Source organism: Mesoplodon mirus (genome assembly GCF_964341445.2).
Source record: "Mesoplodon mirus genome assembly, chromosome: X".
Taxonomy (NCBI): domain Eukaryota; kingdom Metazoa; phylum Chordata; class Mammalia; order Artiodactyla; family Ziphiidae; genus Mesoplodon; species Mesoplodon mirus.
Window position 1 is genome coordinate 6,973,619 of NC_138981.1, and position 20,799 is coordinate 6,994,417.

Here is a 20,799-nt window from a genome sequence, read left to right on the forward strand (position 1 = left end):
CGGCTTTCGGGTGGCCCCTGACGAAGCCCCATTGCCTCGAGCAGGCCGTTGCTTTCCGTTTTCTCTTCCCTGTGGGTGCTCCAGGTGCCTCCCCCGCTTTCACCGACAAACTTTTTTTTTTTTTTTAAAAGGACACCTGCATGAGTCATTTAAGGTAACACAGGAGCAGCGTGTCCCATGTTTGCTGCTGGATTCTTACCGCTCTGGTATGAAATGCCGTGTGGAGGGCAGCTCGAAGTGTGGGGCAGTGGAAGGCAGGTGGGGTGAGACCCAGGGTGCACGAGTGTCCAAGGACGCTTCCGATCGGGACCAGGACCGGGCGGTGCTCAGCCTCCTCTCAGAACACGGCTGCTACTTTTCCTAAAGGAGTCCTCCGGCCACCGCGAGGACCGCGCAGGCACCCAGCTTCGAGAGACGCTGGCTGAGGCACTGATGCTAACTCTGTGAAATACGCCTGTCTGTTGCAGGGCTCCCTTGCAAAAGAAAATCTCACTGAGCAGGCTTCTCACCGTTTGCTCGGCCACTGACCTAAAAACAAATGAACATCACACTGCCTTTCTGTCTGTCAGTAAGCCCACGGATGTGCCTTCAGGCGTGCAGATGACTGTTGGAAAACGGAAAGACACCTACACGCCCAGGAGGCTTAGGAGATCAAGTTAGGGGTGGCAGGCACTGCTCAACCTGGTCTCCCCATCCTGGGACGTGTGACCATGAAGGCTTCTTCCCTGGGGCCGCCGCAGGCTTCCCCGGCTGTAAGGGGATGCGGAAACCAGCCGATTTCTCATCCAATTCCTCATTCTGGTCTGTGCCTGGGCGTACGGTGTGTCTTTAGCAGACGGCCCTTCTCTTTGCAGAATCGAGCGGGTGATGGACAACAACACCACGGTGAAGATGGTGCCCGTCAAGATCGTGCACTCGGAGAGCCAGCCCGAGAAGGAGAGCCGCCAGGGCCTGGCCCGTGTCCCGCAGCCACCCGTGCTGCCCAGCGGGCTCGAGCGGGACCAGATCAAGACGCTCAGCACGTCCGAGCAGTCCTACTCCCGCTTCTGCCTGTACAGCCGCCAGGGGGCCGAGCCCCAGCCCCCTGGCACCCCAGTGCCCACGGCCAAGGACAGCCGGGCCTCCACGCCCACGCTCAGCTACGTGAAGACCAAAGAGAGGACTGCTGAAGACCTCAAGTCGGAGGAGCTGGCCCGCGAGATCGCGGGCAAGGATAAGTCCCTGGCGGATATCCTGGACCCCGGTGTGAAGATCAAAACCACCATGGACCTTATGGAGGGCATCTTCCCCAAAGACGAGCACCTCTTGGAAGAAGCTCAGCAGCGGAGGAAGCTGTTCCCCAAAATCCCCTCTCCCAGAGCCATGGAGGAGAAGTGAGTAGACGCTGCCCTGGCTTCTGCGCCCTGGCTGTATGTGGTTTTGCCCGGTGCCTCTTAGGCTGACAAGGGCGAGGGCGTGTATCTGTTTGTTTTCATGACTGCTCTCTGGGGACAGATTCCCTAAGTGCTTATTAGCACTTGGGGGCTCTGTTGTCACCCTCCCGAAATTAAAAGCCCATTCTGGGGAGGATGACGTCAGGCCCTGGCAAAGATGTGAAAATATACGTTTCCGGTGATGCCCACGGGGCTTTTTGTCATCAGGCAGTGGTTCTCAGCCGGAGGCTGTTGTCTCCCCCCACGGGACAGCTGGCGGTGTCGGGGTAGACTTTCGGTTGTCACCACTGGGAGAGGTGCCCCCGGCATCTAGTGGGTGAAGACCAGGGATGCTGCTTGCTGTTCTACAATGCACAGGACGGCCCCCCCATCAGAGAATGGTCCGGCCCCAAGTGTCACTAGTACTGAAGTTGAGAAACTTGTCACAAGAGGAGTGACAGTTGAGACTACTTAGTGTACGTGCTTATGAAAGAGGCTTTCTGTTGTTGCTTATGTAACTGAGGGGGTGAATTTGCTGTAACAGTTTTGTAAAGGGCGCTTTCCAGCCCCTGTCCTTTAGTCAGCTGCCCACAAAGGTGAATCTGCTGACATCCCTCCTGTTTCTGTACGTGGTCTCCATAAGCATCGTTGATTGACAGCAGGTGGGAGTGCGGGTGCTGTGCAGACAGGAAGTCAGGCCGTAGCAAGAGGTAGCAGATGTGGCTGCTGGCAGAAAGGTGCCTGGTGACCTTGGGGCCTGCGGCCACGCCTACAGATAGCGGCAGACCTGTCCCCATAGACCTCAGGCTCCCAGCGATACATTCTGCACTCTCCTCCCTCTGGGGCGGGGCTTTGAGCACCACTGGGCAGGTGTTTTAGTTCTGACCTCACAACTTACTCCTTCCCCACTCTTGCGGTCTCATCTCTCTAGCCGGTGCCTTTTCGTTAGCACCGCCATTTGCCGGTCACAGCCCAGGCTGTGGGACTCGCGGGCACGTCTTTGTGTACGATCGCAGCTGACGGGTGTTCTGACATTTTGTTACCCAGGAAGGAGGCGCTGAGTGTGCCGGCGGCCGCGTCCCTGGCCACCAACTCCACCTACTACAGCACGTCGGCCCCCAAGGCGGAGCTGCTGATTAAGATGAAAGACCTGCAGGACCAGCAAGAAGCCCAAGAGGATTCAGGGAGTGACCCGGACCACGACCTGTCGGTGAAGAAGGTAGGGAAGCTGCAATTCCAAATGAGAACGCGCTGGCAGGCTGGCAGGCAGGCTGGCAGGCAGGGGGGCGACACCCAGCTCCACCCCGACCCTGGTCCCTGCACCGAGCGCCATTTGTGGTGGGCTTCTATGTGGGACGCTGCCATTTGGGCCTGTGTATTAAGCCCTTTGTGGGTGAATCTTCTGTTCTAAAATTGGGCCTCTCTGCCGGGGTCTCTTTGCCATCTCTTTGTAATGAGATCCAGTGTCAAATTAGCTAGGTGGCCACCAGTCTCTCTCATTTTAAGGTCAAGTGATATGTCTCTTCTACCCCAGTGGAATCCAGAGGACTTAATTGTATGACTTGCCGCAAGGCACATGTCCTCTTTGACTATCAATTTCAAATATCTGTAATCCGATGATGTTAAATTCAACAGTATATTGTGAAGTGCGTAGTTAACCAAAAAGCATCATTTGTTGAACTCCAAAAACTCACCCAGGCACTTGGGGATACAGCAGGAGACAAAACAGACTGGAGTCCTGATTTCCCTGAAGGCACTTGTGTGCTCACAGAGGAGATGGACAGCCAACATAAAAACAAATATAAAAAAACAAACAGGGCCCTGTGGGCCAATCCCTGCCCCCCACCTGCTCTTGTACATAAAGTTTTATTGCAACACGGCCACGTTCATTCATGTACGTATGGTCTCTGGTAGCTGTCACACTACACCAGCGGTGTTGAGTAGTTGCAACCGTGGCTGTGTGGCCCCTGAAGTCTAAAATATTTACTGTTGGGCCGTTTATAGAAAAAGTTTGCCAACCCTTAATGTAATAATAGGTCGGGTGGTCAGAAAACTAAAACAGCATGCAGGAATAGAGAGGTAAAGGAGTATGATTGTAGAGAAGGCTCTGATGAGCTGATGATGAACAGAGAGAGACCTGGAGTGCTGTGAGGGAATGTCTAATTGATCTGGGGAGGGGTGGGGGGAGTGGGGTTTGGGCAGCAAGTGCAAAGGCCCTGGGGTGGGAGTTTTGTGACACATTGGGGAAGCAGCAGAGACCCGTGGCTGGAGCTGTGTGGACAAGGAAGGGGGAGGATTAGAGAGGAGGTCAGAGGTGAAATAGCGTGTAACCATGAGGTCATGGTTAGGGACAGAATTATTGCTATCGGCGCCAATGTCTTCACTACTGTACGAGCTTCAAATCTTCATGGCAGGTCAACTGTCAACGGGCCAGACTTGTGACATCTAGGTGTGGTTACCTGTTTTTTATAGGAAGGACTTAGCACAAAGGGAGGAAGGAATTGCCCAAGGCAGTCAGTTTCAGAGGATAGCATGTGCTGTTTGTTTATTCCAGGGGCTTTGAGCATGCGTAGTCAGCACCAGGAGAAGAAAAGGAGGGAACCAGCATTTGGTGAATTTTTCCATACACTTTGCATCTTGGAAGGGGCTTTCATAAAAAAGTACCAATTTTTTTTGACAAGACCCTTGCAAAGGATAATGTTTAATACCTCCTCATATTGTTACTTGTTAAAAAATGCCATTGATTGGTTTCAAATACGATAGACAAACACATTCCAGAAGAAATACCCTGACCCTTGTGTCAAAGAAAATGACTTGCAATTTAGGAAGTGATAACCTTGTTTTAATTCAAAAAGGAAACGAAAACTAAGAGTTTTTGGGGCTTCCCTGGTGGCGCAATGGTTGAGAGTCCGCCTGCCGATGCAGGGGACATGGGTTCGTGCCCCGGTCCGGGAAGATCCCACGTGTCGTGGAGTGGCTGGGCCCGTGAGCCGTGGCTGCTGAGCCTGTGCGTCCGGAGCCTGTGCTCTGCGGCAGGAGAGGCCACAGCAGTGAGAGGCCCGCGTACAGCAAAAAAAAAAAAAACAACAACTAAGTTTCGTTCCTGGGATTTTAGAGGCCTTGTGTCTGGCCCAGGGGACCGTTTGCTTTCTTCTGGTTGCATTTTCCACGTTCTTAAAAATAATGAATTTTTTAAAAAGTGCTGTTATTCTCATAAACCTAGAAAAAATATCCAGTTTGGACAGTTTTAATTCCATCCCCACCCTAGATGCAAAGAACTCTGTACTTTACAGTATGCCTTTGTTTCTCATGATATACTGAATTTGGGAAGCAGGCGCCTTGGTACTGCTCCTTTCATCTGTCTGGTGCCTCTTCCGATTTCTTTGGGGGCACAAGATGCCGGGCACTGCCTCCCCATCGATGGCGGCTTTGGGATTGAGATGAGTCACTGTGAGCTTGCCCCCTGCCCATCACCCCACCAGGATTAAATTCGTAAGCCAACTGACGTTTTTAGTTCAATAAGCGTATGTCGGGCAGTTTCACCCCAAGCAGGAAATGCTTTAAACGGCAGTTCTCTGTGGCGTTACTGACCCAGTAGTCCTGCTCTTCGGCTTGATTTGACCTACAGGCTGCGCTGCCTCTGCTGCCTTTCCAGTGCCCTCATATCTACGGTGTCACGCGGTTACACAGGGTGCACGGGACGAGGAGAAGGGAGGGCCCTGCAGGTGCACTTGGCAGGACTTGATGGCTCCCTTGATAGGAAGACAGCAAGACCTCCGAAGCCCCATGCACCAGACATTCCCAGGGGGACCTCGGCTGTCGTGATCACAGTCACTGGTGCTCACAGAGCCCACGTGCCACAGCAGGTGACCCTCTGTATTTTAGGAGAAGACTGAGGACAGAGGCAAGAGAACAGAAGCCCCTGCGCAGGGAGGTGGTAAGGGAGTCCCGGGGCCGGTGGAAGCCTTAACCTAGGAGGGCTAAATACGTGGTGATCCCTGAGGCAGCTCAGGCAGACCCTGCTCAGAAACAGCCCCGGTTGAGTGATGGAGATGCTTCAGGAGAACCAAAGACAGCTGATGGGTTGAGTCTGGAACCTCTGAGGGTTCGGGCTTTTCCCTGGAACCCAGAGGTGGGTGCGAGGCCCAGAGAGAAAAGACCTTGTTTCCCCCATAGAATGGGACAAAAGCAGGGTGTCTGTCTGGGGCTGAAATGGGGGCCCATCCCCACAGAGGGGAGAGGGAGCAGTGCACCTGCTGAGACTGGTGGCCAGCCTCAGCCGCCACAGACTCTAACCCGAGAGCTCCCGGAACTCCACGTGCCGTCCAAAGGCAGACGGGCTTGCCGCCGGCGCCCCGGGTACTGCAGCTAATAGCCACTGATGGGCGTGCTCCCCTGGGCCCGGCCTCATTCCAACGCTCTCAAAGCCTATGTCTCTACCTCATATAATGGCCCTTACAGGAAGACGGGAAAGTGTTTCTCATAAACATCTATGCAAGACAGAGAAAGGAATTTGGACTCCTTCCAGAGTGTCCAGTTTCAGGTTAGCCCAGCTGATGCTGTAGAAGTTGAAGGCCCCTCTTCATGCATCAGCATGAAATCTTCATTACGATAATTGCTGAAGAATAATGAAACTGGAAAATTACCAGGAGCACTGGCTAGGGCTCCTCATCCATCCACAGTCGTCAAAATCGCTTGAGGGCTTCCCTGGTGGCGCAGTGGTTGAGAGTCCGCCTGCCGATGCAGGGGACACGGGTTCGTGCCCCGGTCTGGGAAGATCCCACATGCCGCGGAGTGGCTGGGCCCGTGAGCCATGGCCGCTGGGCTTGCGCGTCCGGAGCCTGTACTCCGCAATGGGAGAGGCCACAACAGTGAGAGGCCCACGTACCACAAAGAAAAAAAAAAAAAATCACTTGAACCGTTCATTCACGTTAGCAGTGGCGCCAGGCAAGAACCGGGAAAGTTCTCCATCCCCGCAATGTATTCTGTGCTTTTCCCTCAAGTAATTAGTATCTAAAATACGGCCACCTTGGGACGTCCCCAGAGGTCCAGTGGTTGGGACCCTGTGCTTCCACTGCAGGGGGTCTGGGGCACTAGGATCCCACGTGCCGTGTGTACGGCCAAAAAAACAAATAAATAAAAATAGGGCCACCTTCTCAACTGTGGCACTCGAAGTTGACTTAAACCACCTCTCAGATGGGTAGGTAAATAGACACACAGACACAGAAGTGTGAACACACACCGACTCACAGTCTGAGGGAAAACATCAAAGAAATCTGGACAGGGTTTTCAGTTCCCAAGGGAAGAGAATGTCTTGACATCCTGAGCTGGAAAAGCCAAAAGCAATTTATAAATTCCATGTGGTCTTTCTTAGGAGAAAAACCATGATTCATCAGGAGGGTGGTGGTCCTTTAAAACTGCTCACCATTTTAATCTGCCGGATCTCCAGACACAGTGATAAGCCCAAGGCAGGTTGAACAAAGTGGAGGCAGTGCCCTGACTACAGCTCATGCCTTTCTAATTTGTGGACTTGTTTTGGTAGATAAATGCTGCGTGGAGACCCTCTTTCGAAGCATCGTCCTGAGACACAGATCACCCATCTCAGGCAAACGAAGTGTAGGGTGGCTCCAGTGCTTCAGCGGGTCTCCCGAGGTGTTTTTTTTTTTTTTTTCTCCTGCCCAAATAGTCCCTGGGATGGGGCAGTGTCTACCAAATGGTAGTGGTGAACTCGGAGCAGCTTCTCATGCACACTTGCAGTCTTGCTGGTAGCGGCTGTGGACAGGCGCTTACTGCATGCCAAGCAGCGGGCTAAGCGTCCGGGGATTTCACCCATCTTCACGTCAGCCCTGGAGGTCGGGGCAACTGCTCCCTGCTCAGCTCTGGACACCATCCTGGAGGGTTTCATGAGACTGAGCCTTCTCTCTGCCGAGCCCTGCGGACTCCGTCTGGGGCCAGAGTTTGGAAACTGCCCCAGGAGGGGGGAGGGGTGGGCGGCACCAACCATTTTCATGGGTCCGTTGTACATAAAATCGTGTTGCTCACTATGGAGCAACAGACCGAGCTTAAAAATCCTAAGCGGACTTAACATTGCAACTAATTGTTTAATGCTTATTTTGGTGCGGGCAGCAGAGCACTGCTTCCGTTCTCATCACTCCAGCCTCGGGCTAGCACAGGGATGCGTTGGCCTCGTAAACTCCACGTAACCTGCCGTGTCCGTTGACACGAGGTTGGTGGAGTCGTGCAGGGCGGGTGTCAGCAGGGTTCCGAAAAGGACAACGGGTGACTTTGCTTCTCACCGTTGGCCCCTCACCGTTCACTGTGTCAGGGCGGGTCACCTGTTGGCATGCGCCACGGGTGGGTTTAACAGCAGAAGGACATCCGTAGTCCTGGGGAAAGGGTTTTTCTGGGGAAGGCTTACCTGCTGGACTCCTCTGGAGCTGTCCTTTTAATTTGTCTCAAATGTGATGACCAAGGAGACAGATAATCTGCTTTGTCTGCCCCTCACCTCGGACCACATGGTGCCGCTTCACGTCAGGATGGTGACCGAGGAAAAGGTCTTGTACATGTCATGTGCTCTCTAAAAATTCATCATTTGAAGAGCTGGCAGGAGCGGGGAATGGGGAGCTCGTATTGAAGGGTCAGAGTTTCCGTCTCAGAGGATGGAGAGGATGTGGAGATGGCAGGTGGCGCCAGCTGCACAGCACCGTGCATGTGCCTTAATGCCACAGAACAGCACACGAGAAAAGAGGCGGGACGGTAAATGTTGCAGTATGTATATTTCACCACGTTTAAAGAAGTCATTTATCTACGTTTTGGTCAAATGGAGATCAGTACTTTATTATATTCTGAAAGACTTTCCTAAGTTCATTGACATCCTTCATTTGTCTTAATTTTTATTCCTAATTCTACATGGAAGACACTTTTTAATCATGGAGTTCAGTACCAGACTCAATAACTTCTGTGCATGTAAGCCTTCAAATTGGGAACTTCCAAAGAAGGAAGCACAGGGAATTCCCTGGCGGTCCAGTGGTGAGGACTCCGCGCTTTCACTGTTGAGGGCCTGGGTTTGATCCCTGGTCGGGGAACTAAGATCCCACAAGCTGCACAGCGCGGCCAGAAAAAAAAAAAAAAAAAAAAAAAAAGGAAGCACAGAGTATCACAGAGGCCCAGAGAATCCTTGCAAAGATACAGGCTGAAACGAGGTTTACCGTGAGTAGTAGCCCCAAGGGTCCCACTCCTGCATACTCTGATAGGACAGTCACAGGATGAGAAAAGGTTTGTTCTGTTTCATTTCTAAATCAAATACCAATGATTTAACAGGAAGGCCTTATCCTTCCCCTAGTCTTAAAACATCCCCAGTTAGTTAGTTATATTTATTTTTGGCTGCATTGGGTCTTCATTGCGGTGCGCGGGCTTCTCATTGCGGAGCACGGACTCTAGGCGCGCGGGCTTCAGTAGTTGTGGCACGCCGGCTCAGTAGTTGTGGCGCATGGGCTTAGTTGCTCCGCGGCATGTGGGATCCTCCCGGACTGGGGCACGAACCCGTGTCCCCTGCATCGGCAGGCGGATTCCCAACCACTGCGCCACTGGGTAAGTCCCCCCTGTTATTTACGGATGCAAAACAAGCTGCCGCCTGGCTGAGCTGAGTCGCCCGCAGATCCGGGATGTGTGAGGGGGTGCCGCAAGGCGGCCTGACTGCGTCCCCTGCCCTGTGCCCACAGCAGGAGCTTATCGAGAGCATCGGGCGCAAGCTGCAGGTGCTGCGGCAGGCGCGGCAGAGCCTGCGGGAGGACATGCAGGCCAACAGCGCGCTGGGCGACGAGGTGGAGGCCCTGGCCAAGGCCGTCTGCAAGCCCAACGAGTTCGACAAGTTCCGCATGTTCATCGGGGACCTGGACAAGGTGGTGAACCTCCTGCTGTCGCTGTCCGGCCGCCTGGCCCGCGTGGAGAACGCCCTCAACAATCTGGACGACGGCACTCCTCCTGGCGATCGGGTAACTATGGTCGAGGCTGACCTGGAAGGCGGGGCAGGGCGGGGCTTTCCTGTGGGGTGTGGAGCAAACCGCCCGGAAGCCTCGTTCAGCAGCTGCGGCCACCTGTCTGCCTCGTAGCGCAAGATGCTGTTGAACGCCCAGGGCTCGCTCACTCCCTCCTTGTAGTGGGGGGGAGGGGGGCGGGGGGGGGCCTCGGCGAGCATCCGGGAGAGTGGACCTCTTCTCGTATTGCTGCTAGTGTTGGTCTCTTCCTAGAACGTAGTCCCTGTTTGTAACCTTTCCCCACTGCAGGTAAGTGGGTAAGTGGAGCTCACCCACTGCCTGACGAGTCATCGGCACTCAGTGACAGTGGCGTTTGATGATGACTTGGTTGCTGTGACTTCACAAGAGGGCCGGCAGTGTCTGGGATGAGTCTGAGAGCTGCTCTGCTTTCCTCCTCCCTTCACAGCAGTGCAACTTGGGACATTTCTCAGTGGGTCTGCATGTCCGCCCTTTGCGCATGCAAGACACCATCTACCTCACTGGCTTTACTACTTCATAGGTCAGGTAGCAGGAGCACATCTAGTTTGCTTCTTTGCACATAATGGGCCTTCAAAATGATCATCATCATCATTAGTAAGGCACCTTAACTTCTCTACAAGGAGAGCAGAAAAGGCATCCCTCCCCCTGGACTCCAGGTGAGAGTGGTTTCAGGTTACACCTTACAAAGCGCGTGGCTTTGAGACCGTGATCTTTTGTGCTTAGCCAAGTCGTTAGTGACTGTCAGTCATGGAACGTATATTGCATAAGGGTTGAGAAAGTAACTGGGGCTTCGGACCTCGAGCCCCTTGGGTTCCGTTCACATTCCATTTTGCTGTTCGTGCCATCTTTGCCAAATGTATCTGAAAGAACTTAGGAAAATAACATGAATGGGAAAGAGGGACTGACTTGTATGTAATTTAAATATTAAACTCTCAAGTATCGATTTAAATGAAAAATAGTATTGTCTTTGCAGCTCAGCTCATCTTTATCTCCCTTTGCTTGGAACTGACAAAGGCTTATTTAGAATCGGAGGAAGTAGAAGCAATCACACACTGGGGACCATGCGCCTGGTCCTCCTGGGGACCTGGCTGCATAGCTCTTAACTGCATCCCTAGAGGGTCCGTGGTAGGGAGGAGAAGCAGACAGGCTCTTTCCCCCTTGGCTGTGTGTGGTTGATGCAGCTTCACCTTCATGGACCCAAAAGGAGTGTTCAGTCGCCACGTCCAGGTGCAGCACAGTGGGCTAGCCTCCACTGGGGCTGGTGCTGGGTGAAAATCTCCATGTCAGGCAGCCAGGGCTTGGGAAAGCTGTGGTTTGCAGAGACAGGCATGCTAACAAGTGAAAAGATGTGGCCTCAGGCTGTAGGAGGCTTCCTCTGTCTTTCCAGGTAGAAAATGAGCACATGGGCAGATGCAGACAGACACATGAATCCCTGACTCCCATCAGCAGCTTCTAGCTGCCAAGGAGCCCAAGTGATCTTAGTAGCCCAAACCGCATTTCTGGAATCAGTTGAGGTCTGTTTCCCTTTTGGTTGGAATTAATTGGCTTTACCTTGCCTCTTTCCATGAAAATACATTCTGTCTTTGTTTCACAAGCACCTGAAGGTCAAGGTGTCCCCCGGAACAGGTGACCCCGAAAGGTTGTGCAGTCGGGGGGCACTTCCCGGAAGCCTCACCCCAGGAGCAGTTTCTGCTTTCAGCCACCGTTTAAGAGCAGCTCATCTTTTCTGAGCTCTTTCTGTGGATCAGCTCTCTGCAGAGCGCTCCCGCATCCCGGATGCTCACGCCTGGCCATGGGTAAATGTCCACGTTGCAAAGTGGCGGAATGACAGGGCCCTGCCGGTGTCAGAAACTCGCACCGAGGACAGGGCATCCGTGGCATCTGCCAGCCGACACCTGAAGACATTTACCGCGTTCACCTCTCCCCCTCTCAGTTTTCATTAAAGTTGGAGAGGGCGGGGGAAGTGGGTGCACGCCCTGTGGGCAGACAGCGATCGTGAGTGCTGCGTTCTGGAAATGGGGGCGCCTGTGTGACCCAGAGCAGGACCCTCGGAAGGAGCGAGGGCACCTCCCCGACAGGCGCGGTCTCTCCCCCCGCCCCGCCCCCTCTCACGGCCTCTGCTCCCGGGCTGCCGCTCCGTCTGCCGGAAGGGTCTAGCAGTCCTGCCCTGGAATCTCTTTAGAACCTGTGCCTCGTGTCCGCTTGGCCACGGTATTGGCAGGGAAGGGCCTTGGACACACGCCGGCTGCCTCAGCCCTTGGCTCTTTCTGAGCATCTCCCAGTCCTGGAGCTTTTCGTGCCTGGATGGCTCCCGTGTTCCTCACAGCCTCTCACGGTGACAGGAGCAAGTGGAGGTGGCAGTGGCCCAGGAGCGCCAACGGGGGAGCTGGCGCTGGGGCCTGCACCTGCCCACGCCCCAGGTGCTTCTGTGCGGGTCCCTTCAGACCTCGGGTCCCCCCCGCCATTGCCTGGTCCCCAGCAGGCTCGTCTCTCTCTGTCTCTCCAGCAATCCCTGCTCGAGAAGCAGCGGGTCCTGATCCAGCAGCACGAAGACGCCAAGGAGCTGAAGGAGAACCTGGACCGCCGGGAGGGCATCGTGTCCGACATCCTGGCCAGCTACCTCAGCCAGGACAGCCTGGCTGACTACGCGCACTTCGTGAGGATGAAGTCAGCCCTCCTCATCGAGCAGCGCGAGCTGGAGGACAAGATCCACCTGGGCGAGGAACAGCTCAAGTGCCTGCTGGACAGCCTTCCACCCGAGAGAGGCAAGTGAGGGGCGTGCCCCCACCCCCGATGCCTCCCCGGCGGGGCACAGAAGCCGGCCCTTCAGCTCCGGTCCCAAGGAGGCAAATGCAAACCCCAGCCTGTATTTATGTCCTGGAGAGAGAATCCCTCCCAGAACCAAATGGCCGTTAGAAAAGCAATAATTTCCGTGGGTGCGTCTGGGATGATTTATTTAATGTCTTAGTTTCCCTCTTGAATGCTGAGCAGAGTGGCTCCCCGTCACCCTTTGCCTGGAAGCAACCCCACCTGGCGCCCGGCTCCGGCGAACGGTGAGTTCCCGAGTACGAACTGGGCTCTGGTCCCGAGGTGCACGCACGTGGTCCTTGCCGGCTCGGGTCTGCCCTCCCGTCTTCCCACGCTGCACCCCTTCCTCCGCTCAGGAGGGAATGAGCGTGTGTCGGGCAAAGCCTGGCGCACGACCCCTCTGGTGGGGGTGGGTCACCGGAGGTGGCGGCTGCCGGCTTCTCCTGTTGGTCCAGAAGTGTTGAGCATTCATTGTGTCTGTCATATAAGGGTGATCTCCGACCCAGCAAAAATCATGATGATGATGGTACTTCAATAACACTCTACAAAGGTGAACGGTTTTCCATGTGGTTAAAAACCAACCGTGAAAAGAAGAGCTTACGTGTTGGGTTCACTCCTTCTAAAACTGCCACTTGAATAGCGTTCGCGCTTTAAAACACACACAAAGCAGACAGACGGTTTTAGGACTTCTCGGCTGCCATCATGGTTCAAATGATATTTTCCTGCAAAGAGAAATTACTTGGCTAAAAGCGTGTCCGGTAGTAATGTGCTTGCTAGGTGTTTTTTTCTTAAGGCCGACGAGGTATTTCTTAATTTACTTTTTCCCCAGAACATTTATTTTGCGTGTGTATGATCCTTAATTACAATCGGCGACTTCTCTCTTTTTGCCTCTCTCAATTTGTTACCATGCTGTAAGGGCCACATGCCATTTAAGAACCGTTGCTCTGGTTTCTCAGAGGTCCCGATGGACCACAGAACTCCTAGACCCGATCTTTTTTCTGCCACACAGTATACAGCTCCTGGACCCTTTTTTATTGGTTGAAATTGTGAGATTGTAAAAAGACTATTCACTAAAGAAAACTGTCAAGCTGTCATTTTCCAGTGGACAGATCACAGGCTAGGAGAAAATAACTTGCAAATCATGTATGTGACACACCATTGGTATCCAGAATGTATAAGAACTCTCAAACTTAACAGTAAGAAAACAAACAGTCCAATTAAAACGTGGGCAAAAGACTGAAATAGACACTTCACCAAAGAGGATATATGCATGGCGAGTAAGCACATGAATTCGATGTTCAGCCACCAATGGCACGGTTCTCACATACTTATTTTTAATCTGATCACTGTGGAGTGGTGAGTTTCGTCACGATGCTCATCTGTTGAAATGTGTGGTTAATGGCGGGAGAAGCCCTAGGATAACTTCACGTTGAGGTGATACGCGGACCTTGGTTTGACCTGTGAGACCATTTTACTCCTTATTTCCTCTTACTCCTATAAAAGAAGTTTTCCAGCGGCGGGGGGAGATGTCCCTTTGTTAGCAGTGGCTGCCGCCTTACCAAACACAGACGCACACGAATGTCTTAAAGGACACTAACTAGTCCACGCTTCGCCGGCCGGAGGGGAGACTGGACTCCCGGGCTGCCGCAGTGATCTCTGTGCACCCGTAGAGGGGGCCGACCTGGCAGGCGTCGGTGATGCTGGCAAAATAAACACTCCTTTGGCAGCCCACCGACGCCAAAGAGAAATGCCTTTTCAACAGTTTTTACTCTTTTTCAATTAAGCTATTCCTGACTTGAAAAACCCCTCTTCTGCCCACGAAGTGTCCTTGCCACGTGGTGTGGGTCACTTGCTGTGAAAACTGATAATGTCAGGAAAGGTAAAGCTGGCTGTCCATGGACCACCACCCCCACCCCCACCCCGGCCACTGCTTCCTCCCTCGGGGAGACAACCACGGTGATTTCAGTGTGTTTTTAATTGTGACAAAGCTTTTACCTGTGATTCTTTCCCTTCAAATACAGCATTGTGATCATTTTGATGATATGTCTGTAAAATGTGAAAATAGAATTTGTGTCTGTATCCAGCTGTTTGGTGTCTTTTGAGAACTTTCTCTTCTACATAGCAATATATAGTGCTCTACTGTCCTTTTAACGAAGCACATAGAATCACAGCATTCCCGTTTGCCTCTTAAATATCTGGTTAGTGGGGACCCAAAGATTGCAGTGAGTCAATGTACATAACTTTGTACATAGTTATGTTATTGCATATAAAAACAATCTGGTGCTAATGTTTTGCCCTTGGCATTCTTTGGTGGTGGCTGATACCTCACCCTCGGTCATAGCTCAGCTGTGGAATGAATGCTCTGTATAGCGAGATTCCAGTCAGGGGCGTTGCCTGTGGCTTCTCTCCTGCAGTCCACTCTGGAAAATGCGTACAGATTTCACGCTCAATACTTTCACTTACGTCTCAACAGACCATTCTGCTTGACGGTCACAAAATAAATGGTGTCTTTCAGTGAACCGAGCATGTCTTTGATTTACATCTTTTTTTTTTTTAAGAATTGGAATATCCTTACCATATATTAGATTCTTCAACCATTGATAAATGGTGGAATTAATTCTATGTATGTATGTATGTATGTATGTATGTGACTTTCTGTCAGTCTAGTAAAGGGCAGTCAATTTGCAGTCAGGAAAATATCACAGACACAGGTTGTATAAGTCAGTACCTGCCACAGCAATGCTGTGTAACAACCACTGTAAAATCTCAGCAGGGTCCAGTGAGACGTATTCCGTTAGCTCATGAATTTGTAGATCAGGCTCTGCATCACGTGCCTGTCATCTTCCTCCCGGGACCAGGAGTTGGGCCTGGGCAGGTCAGTGGCAGATGCGTAAGAGAACAAGCTGAGTCCCAGCGGTGCTTTTCCTGTCTCTGGTTAGAGTGCACCTGCTAACCTTCCATTGCCACAGCAAGTCCCACAGCCAAACCCAAAGTCAGAGGGTGTGGCCTGTCCCCTACCCCTTTAGTGGAAGGAACCGTAAGTCACGTGGCAGAGTGTGGCTACACGGAGGTGTGAAGAATTGAGGCCGTTGATGGACCGCACCTCCCACACCAGGGTCCGATACCGAAGAGCACGAAATCGTCCAGGACCCGAAGCCAAGTTCCTGGAGCAAAGCCAGCTCCGTCACTTCAGGCGTATGGCTGTGAGCAAGTGCCAGCCTCTCCAGCCTCAGCGTCCTCCTTTGTAGCTGGAGGAGAGCTGTTGGGAGAGCAATTGGGCTGATGTGTTAATGTGCTCAGAACCCGTGCCTGGGTCAGAGGGGTGCCAGGGGAAGTGTCCACTCTTCTGCTACCATCACTGTATTCTGCATCTGGAGGAAATGCCTTCCCTGCATCCAGACGCATCTGTCGGAACCACCCAGCACACGGCAGTTGCTCCTCGTTGGCGGATTAGAAATGCTTCTGTTGTGCAGCAGGTTGGTGCGACCCAAAGGTTAGCCAATTGAGAGGAAGGGATTGTTTTTTTTTTTTTTTTTAACAAATTCATTTATTTATTTTTGGCTGCACTGGGTCTTCGTTGCTGTGTGTGGGCTTTCTCTAGTTGTGGCGAGTGGGGGCTACTCTTCATTGCGGTGCATAGGCTTCTCATTGCACTGGCTACTCGTTCCGGGCTCTAGGTGCGTGGGTTTCAGTACTTGTGGCATGCGGGCTCAGTAGTTGTGGCACATGGGCTTAGTTACACCACGGCATGTGGGATCTTCCTGGACCAGGGCTTGAACCCGTGTCCCCTGCTTTGGCAGATGGATTCTTTTTTTTTTTAATTCATTCATTCATTTATTTTTGGCTGTGTCGGATCTTCGTTGCTGCGCACGGGCTTTCTCTAGTTGCGGCGAGAGGGGCCTACTCTTCGTTGCTGTGCGCGGGCTTCTCATTGCGCTAGCTTCTCTTGTTGCGGAGCACGGGCTCTAGGCGCGAGGGCTTCAGTAGTCGTGGCTCGCAGGCTCAGTATTGTGATGCACGGGCTTAGTTGCTCCGCAGCAGGTGGGATCTTCCCGGACCGGGAATCAACCTGTGAGCCCTGCATTGGCAGGCGGATCCTTAACCACTGCACCACCAGGGAAGCCCCAAGAGGGAGGGATTTTTCTTAATAAGCATTACTCAAAATTAGGAGAGTGAATTTTTATTTAGAACAAGAAAAAAATTGATGCAAATGACAGATTTTTTAAAAGTGCAGCAATGCCTCATACATTTTATGTTTGGCTTCTACCAGGATACTCTGCATGTCTTATGTGAGTTCTGAAGTGGTCGAGGAATTCATCACACAGGGGGCAATGGAAACGCACCTTAGGCTGCTGCTGTGATGGTGCTTCTGGGAGCCAGTGACCCTTGTGCCGCACTGCACGACCCATGGAAGGAGATGCTCAACGTTTTGCTTCTTCAGGGCCAGCTGCACTGCACACACTGAGCCAGTCTCAGGCACAGGGACACAGGAGACGTTGACTCCATCGTTAACCTGTTGGCTGTACTGACATGAAAGCCCAGGCATCCAGAGTGTGTGTTTTCTGCATTTCCCATTAAAAGAAGAGAACCCCAGAGGGGTGTGGGTGCATGCGTGTGTAGGTATGGACGGTGCATTGAGTCACAGTGAGCCATGTGTGTGTCTGTGTTCTGGTATAGGCTGAGCATTGCGTCACACTTAGGTGTGTGTGTGTGTGCCGGTAGGGGCTTTGCATTGAGTCACTGAGGCCTGTATGTGTGTTTGTGTGGTGCTACAGGGCGTTCGTTGAGTCACAGTGAGCTGTGTGTGTGTGTGTGTGTGCAGGTATACGCCGTGCATTCAGTCACAGTGAGGCTTGTGTGTGTACTGGTATGGACTGCATTGTGTCGCACTGAGCCATGTATGTCCGTGTGTGTGTTTGTGTGCTGCTATAGGCAGTGCATTGAGTCACAGAGAGCCATGTGTGTGTGTCTGTGCTGGTACAGGCTGTGCACTGAGTCACAGTGAGCCTGCTGTTTGTGGTAGTACAGGCTGTGCATTGAGTCTGTGAGCTATGTATGTGTGTGTGTGTATTTGTGTTCCGGTATAGACTGGGCACTGAGTCACAGTTAGCCGTGTGTGTTTGTGTGTGTGTTTGTCTTGGTATCGGTGGTTCACTGAGTCACAGTGAACCATGTATGAGTGCGTGTTTGTGTGTGTCTGTGTTCTGGTATAGGCTGAGCATTGAGTCACAGTGTGCCGTGTGTGTGTGTGCTGGTATAGTCTGAGAATTGAGTCACAGTGAGGTGCGTGTGCATGTGTGTATGTGCTGGTATGGATGGTGCACTGAATCACACTGAGCCGTGCATGCGTGTGTGTGCATGTGCTGGTATAGACTGTGCACTGAGTCACAGCTGTGTGTGTGTGTGTGCATGCTGGTATAGGCTGTGCATTGAGTCACAGTGAGGTGTGTGTGTGGGGGGGTGCATGTGCTAGTATAGGCTTTGCATTGAGTCACTGAGCTGTGTGTGTATGTGTGCTACCATAGACTGTGCATTGATTCACAGCTCTGTGTGTGTGTGTGTGTGAGCGCTGGTATAGGCTGTGCAGTGAGTCACAGAGGGGTGTTTGTGAGTGTGTGCGTGTGCTGCTATAGGCTTTGAGTCACATTGAGCCGCATGTGTGTGTGATGGTATAGGTGAGCCATGTATGAGTGCCTGTTTGTGTGTGTGTGTGTGTGTTCTGGTATAGGCTGAGCATTGAGTCACTGTGCACCGTGTGTGTGTATGTTGTGTGTGTGGGTAGTACAGTCTGAGCATTGAGTTACAGTGAGGTGTGTGTGTGTTTGTGCTGGTATAAAATGTACATTGAGTCACAATGAGCCATGCGTGTGTGTGTGTGTGTGCTGGTAGAGGCTGAGCATTGAATCAGGTTGTGTGTGTGAAGACATAAGCTGTGCATTCTGTCACAGTGAGCCGTGTGTTTGTGTGTGTGTGAGTGTGCTGGTATGGGCTTTGCATTGAGTCACTGAGGTGTCTGTGTGTGTTTCTGTATTGCTGGTATAGGCAGAGCATTGAGTCACAGTGCGTCGTGGTTATGTGTGTGTGTGGTGGGGGTGGCTGGTAGAGTCTGAGCATTGAGTCACAGTGAGTGGTGCATGTGTGTGTGTGTTTGTAGTTCATGTTGTGGAATGTGCATGAGTTACTGTAAGGTGTGTGTGTGTGTGCTGGTACAGGCTGAGCACTCAGTCACACTTGTGTGTGTGTGTGTGCTGGTATGGGCTTTGCAGAGGCACTGAGGCCTGTATGTGTGTTTGTGTGGTGCTACAGACTGTTCATTGAGTCAAATTGAGACGTGTGTGTGTGTGTGTGTACTGCTATAGGCTGTGCAATGAGTCACAGTGAGCTTTGTATGTGAGTGTGTGTGTGATGGTATAGAATGTGCATTGAGTCACAGTGAGCTGTGTGTGTATGTGCAGGTATACGCCATGCATTCAGTCACAGTGAGGCTTGTGTGTGTACTCGTATGGACTACATTGTGTCACAGTGAGCCATGTATGTCTGTGTGTGTTTGTGTGTTGCTTTCGGCAGTGCATTGAGTCACAGTGAGCCGTGTGTGTGTGTGTGTCTGTATGTGTGTGATGGTGTAGACGGTTCATTGATTCACAGTGAGCCATGTGTGAATGCATGTTTCTGTGTGTCTGTGCTGGTATACAATGTGAATTTAGTTACAGTAAGGTGCCTGTGTGTGTGTGTATGTGTTGGTATGGACTGTGCATTGATTAACAGTGAGCCGTGCCTGTGTGTCTTCGTGTGTGTATGTGATGGTATAGGCTGTGCGTTGAGTCACATTGAGCCATGCGTGTGTGTGTGTGTGTGTTGGTAAAGACTGCATTGACTCACAGGTGTGTGTGTGTGTGTGTGTTGGTAAAGACTGCATTGACTCAGGTGTGTGTGTGTGTGCCTGTATGGGCTTTGCATTGAGTCACAGTGAGGTGTTTGTGTGTGTGTGTGTGTGTGTGTGTGTGTGTGCTGCTACAGACTAAGCATTGAGTGATAAGTGAGCCGTGATTTTATGCTGGTACAGGCTCCGCAATGAGTCACAGAGCCGTGTGGGTGGCGTGTGTGTCTGTGTGTGTGCTGGTACAGGCTGAGCACCGAGTCACACTTAGCTGCGTATATGTGTGTATGTATGCTGGTATGGACTTTGCATTGAGTCACTGGGGTGTGTGTGTGTTTCTGTATGTGCTGGTATAGGCTTAGAATTGAGTCACAGTGTGCCGTGTGTGTGTGTGTGGGGGGGGGGCTACTATGGTCTCAGCATAGAGTCACAGTGAGGTGTGTTGTGTGTGTGTATATGTGCTGGTATGGACAGCACATTGAGTCACAAAGAGGCATGCGTATGTGTGTGTATGTGTGTGTGTGTATGTGGTGGTGTAGAGTGTGCGTTGAGTCACAGTATGGTGTGTGTGTGCTGGTAGAGGCTGCACACTGAATCACAGGTGTGTGGGGGGGGGCTGGTATGGGCTCTCCATTGAGTCACTGAGGTGTCTCTGTGTGTGTGTGTGTGTGTGTGATGGTATAGGTGGTTCACTAAGTCACAGTGAGCCATGTATGAGTGTGTGTTTGTTTGTGTGTGTGTGTGTTCTGGCATAGGCTGAGCATTGAGTCACAGTGCACCGTGTGTTGTGTGTGTGGGTTGTACAGTCTGAGCATTGACTGACAGATGTGTTGTGTGTGTGTATGTGCTGGTATGGACGGTGCATTCAGTCACAATGAGCCGTGAGTGTGTGTGTGTCTTTGTGATGGTGTAGAGTATGCACTGAGTCACAGTATGGTGTGTATATGTGTGCTGCTATAGGCTTAGCATTGAGTCACAGGTGTGGGAGTGTGTGTGCTGCTATGGGCTTTGTATTGACTCACTGAGGTGTGTGTGTCTGTGTGTGTGTGGTGCTACAGACTGTGCATTGAGTCACTGTGAGCCTTGCGTGTGTACATCTGAGTGCTGATATAGGCTGTGAACTAAGTCACAGTGAGTTACGTGTGTCTGTGTGTGTGCTCGTATAGACTGTGCATTGAGTCACAGCATGTGTGTGTGTGTACTGCTGTAGGCTGTGCATTGAGTCAATGAGGTGTGTGTGTGTGTGCTGGTATAGGCTGAGCATTGAATCACGGGTGTGTCTGCACTGGTATGGGTGGAGCACTGAATCAATTAAGTGTGTGTATGTGTGCACGTGTGCTCGTATGGGCTTTGCATTGAGTCACTGAGGTGTATGTGTGTGGGGGGGGCTAGTATAGTCTGAGCATTGAGTCACAGTGAGGTGTGTTGTGTGTGTGTATGTGCTGGTATGGACTCTCTTGAGCCACAATTAGCCGCGTGTGTGTGTGTACGTAGTGGTCTAGGGTGTGCATTGAGTCACAGCTGTGTGTGTGTGTATGTGTGTGCTGGTTTAGGCTGAGCATTGAATCACAGGTGTGTGTATGTGTTTGTGTGTGCTGGTATGGGCTTTGCATTGAGTCACTGAGGTGTATGTGTCAGTGTGTGTGTGGTGCTACAGACTATTCACTAGGTCACAGCCTTGTGTGTG

At 52.0% G+C, this 20,799-nt stretch overlaps 1 protein-coding gene across 5 annotated transcripts in view; it reads left to right on the plus strand.

Moving 5' to 3' along the window:
• Nucleotides 1–14,744, plus strand: part of SHROOM2 (shroom family member 2) — a 142,397-nt gene extending 127,653 nt beyond the window's left edge. For 3 of the 5 annotated variants that reach the window (XM_082610559.1, XM_082610557.1, XM_082610561.1), the window contains 4 exons: nucleotides 855–1,373; nucleotides 2,460–2,631; nucleotides 9,134–9,406; nucleotides 11,934–14,744. In XM_082610559.1, coding sequence (XP_082466685.1) covers nucleotides 855–1,373; nucleotides 2,460–2,631; nucleotides 9,134–9,406; nucleotides 11,934–12,200 — 1,231 coding nt within the window. In that variant the 3' untranslated portion in view covers nucleotides 12,201–14,744. The remainder of the gene's footprint in view (nucleotides 1–854; nucleotides 1,374–2,459; nucleotides 2,632–9,133; nucleotides 9,407–11,933) is intronic. The other 2 variants (XM_082610558.1, XM_082610560.1) reach the window with 2 other exon arrangements.
• The last annotated feature ends 6,055 nt before the right edge of the window (nucleotides 14,745–20,799 follow it).